This window comes from Cupressus sempervirens, chromosome 5 (assembly GCF_028749045.1).
Source record: "Cupressus sempervirens isolate cs-2001-9-10 chromosome 5, ASM2874904v1, whole genome shotgun sequence".
NCBI lineage: Eukaryota > Viridiplantae > Streptophyta > Pinopsida > Cupressales > Cupressaceae > Cupressus > Cupressus sempervirens.
In genome coordinates, this window is record NC_143122.1 from 237,520,028 (window position 1) to 237,527,121 (window position 7,094).

General features: G+C 32.9%; 1 protein-coding gene and 1 pseudogene across 1 annotated transcript; one reads left to right on the forward strand and one right to left on the reverse strand.

Annotated features, from left to right (window-relative positions):
• Positions 1 to 479: 479 nt before the first annotated feature.
• LOC149555394 (putative receptor-like protein kinase At1g11050 pseudogene) lies at positions 480 to 6,372 on the forward strand (annotated as a pseudogene).
• A 242-nt stretch (positions 6,373 to 6,614) lies between these two features.
• Positions 6,615 to 6,881, reverse strand: LOC149555395 (putative receptor-like protein kinase At1g11050). Its single transcript, XM_089829383.1, has one exon. It carries the CDS (start codon positions 6,879 to 6,881, stop codon positions 6,615 to 6,617), a length of 267 nt encoding a protein of 88 aa, XP_089685509.1.
• Between the last annotated feature and the right edge of the window lie 213 nt (positions 6,882 to 7,094).

Here is a 7,094-nt window from a genome sequence, read left to right on the forward strand (position 1 = left end):
ATAATACTCCAAACGCCATTTCAAAGCCAACAGATTCCCTCTCTATAGAATCGGTGGCTACCATCCATCAATATGGTCAACACGATCATTGATCAATCTTGAAAAGTGAAGAACACTTGTCCCTAGAAGCCCAACATTCAAATATTTTGCTACGACACCTTGTCCTGTTCAGCTGCATCCAAGATGAAACTACAAACATGAAAGGGCATTTTTGGACTCGGTCTGTAGCAAATTGATATAGCGACAACATTCTCAATTCAAAATGTCGATGAAAATGGAGGCATTCATGGTGATGTTGGTACAGGCCGTTTCACCCATCATTAAGCCAGCTGTATTCTCGACCATTGCAAGATTATGGTGATGTAGGTAATTCTAGTACGTACAAGATCATTCGTAACTGGTGTAGGGCGAGGATGAAGCACAAGCATTTTAAGAGATTAATAAACAAAAGCCTTCTAATCAACGACGTGAAGCCGAAGATGGGCGTAGTGTGGTTCAATGAAGGGCAAATCAAGAAAGCCACGAATGATTTCAGTTGCACAAATTTAATCAGGCAGGGGAGTTTTGGAATGTTGTATAAGGGAAAACTTCCCGATGGTCGGATGATTGCCGTGAAGAGAATGAAGAAGTGCTCTGTCGATGATGATGCCAATTTTTGGAATGAGGTAGAGATTCAGAGCAGCCTTCGCAACCGAAATTTGGTGGCTTTGTGAGGTTTTGGCGTTGGCGGTGACGACAAAGAGGGGTTCTAGTGGTTTCTCGTTTACGACTACCTCGCCAATGGCAGTCTTGATCAACACATTTTTAGAAACGCTACCAGGAGAACGCTGACGTGGGAGCAGAGGAAGAAGATTATAATTGAGATTGCAAAGGGGTTATGTCATCTGCATTCTACCGTTCAGCCAGTGATATATCACAAAGATATAAAGGCCAATAACATTCTGCTGGATGAGGACACGAATGCCTGTGTTGCTGATTTTGGGCTGGCGAGGTTGGAGAGTGAAGGGGAATCGTATCTCGTGTCAAAAATAAGCGGGACGCGTGGGTACTTGGCACCAGAGTATGCTCTGTATGGAATTCTCATAGATCGGAGTGATGTGTATAGCTTTGGAGTTGTGTTGTTGGAAATCATGAGCGGTAGAAGGGCTCTGGATATCTCTGTGGAATGTTCGACTGAATACCTTATTACTGATTGGGCATGGAAGCTCCTGGAAACGAGTAGAGCAGTTGAAGTGATAGATTGGAGAATGCACGGGAGTCAAGAGGTGGAAACAGTGGATAGATTTGTTAAGGTGGGTATTTTGTGTACTCATGTTAATGTAGCATTAAGATGTTAGAGGGAGAGGCTGTCATTCCCGCAATACCAGAAAAGCCTTTGCCAGTAGCAAATCACAGAGCGGCAAACAATGGAAAGGTGTTTCTCAGCATTATAGAGAGTTATCCTTCCTTTAACTCATCTGTCATTGGAAGATAGGCGGCGCTCATGGGTTGTAACCCATGATGGTCCAATACATGAATTGTTTATTCCTTGCTGGTCACGTTTTTTATGGAAATATCTCAGCGGAGATGCCGATATCCTTGCTGTTTCTGAGAGAGAAGTGAGCTGCTAAGAAATGCAGTGTTCTTTATTTTTTATTTTTCTTGCCGTGGTCTCCATTGATAAAGAAGTTTTACTCATTTGGAACTGGAACTCGAATAGTATTAGGCTGAAATTTTTGTGTTCAAAAATTAAGAATTATTAATTATTCATGCATTTTACTAAATTTATCTAATCTATAATTTTTACTTCATTTTAAAGAATTAGTCTTATGAAACAAACCAAAGACTTATAAATATAAAATATTTATTTTAATGTAGAATGCATTTATATCTTAAATTGATTGCTTACTTGAAATTTAGGAATAAGGATTTAGATGTCAATAAATGAAAAAAGGTTTTAAAATGTTTATATGAGTTAGTATATTTTTTAACAATTATTTCTAATTTTATCTTTTAAAATGTTTAGATATACTTTGAACAAGAGGATTTTTTATAGAGCTAGGATTTTTTTTCTTAAATAAGTGGAGGATAGATTTTTTCTATGATATAATTATAGTGTTTCAACATGAAACAAAGACAACTTCACTACTCCAAGAAACATCATTTTACTAAATTTATCTAATCTACAATTTTTACTTGAATTAGCCTTATGAAACAAACCAAAGACCTATAAATATAAAATATTTATTTTAATGTTGAATGTATCTATATCTTAAATTGATTGCTTACTTGAAATTTAGGAATAAAGATTTAGGTTTCAATAAATGAAAAAAGGTTTTTTAAATGTTCATATGAGTTAGTATATTTTTTAACAATTATTTCGAATTTTATCCTTTAAAATGTTTAGATATAATTTTAACAACAAGACCTTTTTAGCATCAGGATTTTTTTCTTAATAATAATTGAAGGATAGATTTCTTTTATGATATAATTATAGTGTTTTAACATGAAACAAGGACAACAACACAACTCCAAGAAATCTCATTTTCCATAATTTGTTATATGAAATCAAATCCTTTCTCAAAAATTGATTTATGTTCTCCATGACAACAACCACCAACAACTTATCTTGCACCATGATCTTGCTCTATGTTTCTAGTAGTGCATTGCACAATTCCATGAGAGCATATGCTTCTAGATTTCTTTGTATTTATATGATGGAGTTGAATGCAAGTTGTACTGTCATTATAGATTATGTGTTTTGACATATTTCATATCCTAAGGCTGCTATACCACTCCCTTTACTTATACTTCAAACATAGTTGTCTTAAGAAAACATGCTAAAAGATTGAGAAAGGGCTAACGATCACATAATAACATCATATAAACATGAATCAATAGAAAAAAAGTTCACGCTTTTTAATTGCTTTCTTAGATGCTTTAATATATAATATAATATAATATAGTTATATTAAAAAGGAAAAATGTCATAGCCCCATTTTTATTTTTTATTTTCATAATGGAAAATTAATAACTTTTCCAAGATAATTATCTAAGTCAAAGTAGAAAATAGTTCAACTATCTAACGTGCAATTTTTATTTCTTACTACATTAATGGAGTAAACAAAACATATTTAGCCAATTATAAAATTTAGAAATAAACAATGTCATATTGTGAAATATTAAATGCTAGTGGATCCTTATAGAGGCGGTCAAACATAAATAAATTTAAGTCTAAATGCTCTTTATATAGCATAAAAGACTCTTGGCAAGAGGATCATGAGGGGGGAGAGAGATTGATTTTCAGCTTCACAATTTTAGAAAAAGTAACACAATTTGAAATCAGGAGCAACAAATAGATTATTTGGATGGCTTGAAGGACTAAGGCTATTTTAGAAGTTATCAATGTAACTTTTAGGTTTTTATTTTTCTTACATAAGTTCTACTCAACAATTTAAGTGTGAAATATTCTCATAACCAACATTAGACTCCTATATTTCAGTATGCTTTGTCAACTTTGTATGAATCTTTTGACTTGGTTGGATGTTTGTTGACACAATTCATAATGGTTAGCTAATATAAATGTTTGATCTAGCTTTACTATTTTTAGATGTGATGTATTAGAATATGATGGGTTATCATTATTAGAGTGGTGGTTATCATTGCATCAAAAGCTCAACCTATCAATGCCTGATACAATTATTAAACTTATATAATTCATAGGAGGTAGTTAGTTCCTTGTCACAAATCTAAAGGGGAGCACTGACTATTTTGTGACTAGAAATAAATTGAAGGTTCTTTTTCATCTGGAACTTGTGGCTAGAAATAAATTGGATCTTTCAAGATTTGGAAAGTATAAGTGCTCTTCTATGGAGAATTGATATTTAGATAATTCATGTAATGATTCTTTCAAAATGTAACTTGTTAGTGACCCTATGGATCCTAGTGATCTAGTTGTGATATGGAATCTGGATATTATTGATTGTAGGGCTAGCCCCTTAGCAAGAAGGAAATTAAGGTAGGCCAAACATAAAAATATTAAATAAGGAAGGTGGTTCATCCATTTGAGGGATTTTTAAAAGTTAAAATGAATCGGTCTTCTAGAAGGAAATGTGGACATGCATGAATCAATGGTGTTGGTAGGGATAATAGTGAAGTATTGTGCTCCTCTTTTCCTTCTATATCCATTCTTTGTGCTATAGAAAAGGGTTCTCCCTTGATTTGGAATTAGATTTTTTTGTCACTCAGGTTGCACTCAATATGTTAAATAGTAAACATATGGAGGAGGCTAATTGGAGGAAGCTAATTGGTAAGTATTTGTACTAGTAAGATAAATCCTTAATTGATAGTCCTAGATGGATTATATTTCTTTTTGTCATACTTTGAGGAAGTAGAACAATGTATTAGCTTTCTTATTAAATGGGCTTTTGAGAACTGAGGTAGGTAGGATATAGACTATGAAGTCTCTTGAGATTGATTATAAAGGGGACAAGAACAAAAATATTTCCACAATCCATATGAAACTATCAAATTTTATAATATGTTCTTGGATTTGATTGTGTAATTATTTTTGCATCAACATTTTAGACCACACTTTGTGATCCATCATCAGGTTAAGAGAAAATGACACTCTATTTCTCTTATCCTGATGATGGATCACAGAATGTGATTTGAAACATTGATAAAAAATAAAAATCACACAATCAAATCCAAAAAAAAATATAAAGAGGATGTAGATAAGTTAATTATGGATTCCATAAAGTTGACTAGTTGTGACCTCTTTCAATTTGATTGTGTCTTTGCCTTGAGCTTTATTGTGTTTCTCTTAGGTTTTTCTTTGTATGTCTTGATTAATTTTGAATAAGTTAATTACCCCTCTTATCAATATATAATATTGCATCTTTCTCTTAAATTATAAACCTTTGATGTCAGAAAGAGGGTATACAAATTTTCAACAAACATGTGTAATTTTATTCTACATTCAAATGATTTTTTTAAAAATAAATCAAAATAATTGCGACACCTTTCAATCAATTACATGCAAAATTTACAGAAAGAAGATAAGTGCATATTTCCATATATAGCTTCTAAAGTGATCAAAACTTTTTAAAACATGAATATATTTAACTATGCAAAAATTTCTTTTAAAGCAATGAATACTCTTAAAAATATATTAAATACTAATTATAAAATATCAAAATGCTAAAAATTAAATTTAAAATAACTTCTTAAAACACTTCAACCCCATTCTTGACATTATTATCCAATGATTTTTTTTTTAAACATAGAAATTTTTATCTATGCAAGTTTTAGTTTTAAAGCAATGAATCTTAAAAATATTGAAGATGCTATTTATAAATAATCAACATGCTCAAAACCTTCTAAAACACTACAAATCTATGCTTGACATTATTATCCAATAAAAATATGCTAGCATGACATTATTGGCAAAGCCATGCAAGGTATTTAAATTATGTTTTTGAGAAGTAAAGTTCTTGTGAGAATTTTATTTTTTGAACACAAGATTATTTAGAATTTTTTGTTGGAAAATAAGAGTTCCTAACTTTTAGAAATTTTCCTACAAACCTGATTTTTTTGTCAGGTGTCAGTCATTTCTCAATAATTTGACACTTCTCAAGAAATTTTCTTTAAATATTATTTTAAAATTTAACAATATGAACTCTATTTTTTATAGAATTCTCCCTCTACAGACCCTTAAAATTCAGATACTTAAGCTAAAATTCTAATAATAAAATTTATAATAAATAATTTAACATTAAAAGAAAAACTATATAATTATTATTTTTTTTAAATTTAAGCCTGGGATATAAGCTATATTTTAGTACATGGCATCACATACAAGATAGAAGTTGTAGATTTTAGAAACATTAGCAAAGAGTCCAAAAATAAAACCAGATTTTCCTTTGCAGACCAAAACCAGATTTTTCGCTCTGAGTGCTTTGTTATTATGCCACGAACAAACTTTATGGTTTTCAATGTCTAACGTTAAAAATTAAGTCCAGCGATTGTACATTTGATGATATAGCTACATATATTTAGTAGCTGAAAAAATATTGTGACTCCTAAATCATTTCCCTACTTCCTTGAACGAAATTTCATTTCACTGGAATTTCATTTCCTTAAACAAACTTTATGGTTTTCAATGTCTAAAGTTCAAAATTAAGTCCAGTGATTGTACATTTGATGATATCATATATGAAAGAATGATATAAAAATATTGTGCCTCCTAAATCATTAAAATTCGAACATCTGGTATCTTATTGCAAATGTAAGCCAAAAGAAGATATCGTATATGAAAGAATGATATTAATACACAGTTTACATGAAATGCAGGCACGGCCACCGCCTATTTTGTCCAGACGGACTAGTTGAAAGAAGGGTTTAAAAATCTGAGAAAATCTGTCCCATTAGCCTCCGCTCTATGAATTACTACAGGTTGGGGTTTTTCTGCAATTGTGGGAACTGCAGCCTCTCCCTCCAACATCTTCAATGCTTCTGCCATACTCGGCCTCTCACATCTATCACTAGATCGATTTTATTGGATGCCTTGAGAAGCTTCCATACCCAATCGGTAGTATGGCATTGGCAAGTTATATCCACGGCCCTTCTGCCGCTCATGATTTCCAACGATCTGTCAGCAGTCCAGTCAGAGAATACTCCGGCGCCAAATACCCCAAATGAGATTGCCCTCCCCTTGTTGCAAGCCCAAAATCTGCAATGCAAGCATTCATGTCGTCGTCCAGCAGAATATTGTCGGCCTTGATGTCTTGTGGTATGGACCCTTTTGCGATGCCGATTATAATCTTCTTCATCTGCTCCCACGACAATGCTTTCCGATTTCTAATTTTCCCTCCAAAAATGTGTTGATCCAAAGCTGCCATTAGCGAGATATTCGTAAATGAAAAACCGCTCATGGCAGATCATGGCAGCCCTGTTTTCCATTACCCGCAATGCCGAAACCATGGAGAGCCAACAAATTCCAGTGTCGAAAGCTGCTCATCATCTCCACCTCGTTCCAGAAATCGTCGACAGAGCACTTTTTCAGTCTCTTCACGGCGATCATCTGCCGGTCGGGAAGTTTGCCCTTGTACACA

Coding starts and splice junctions, on each gene's coding strand:
- LOC149555395 (XM_089829383.1), bottom strand. CDS start 6,881: ATGGCAGCTTTGGATCAACACATTTTTGGAGGGAAAATTAGAAATCGG.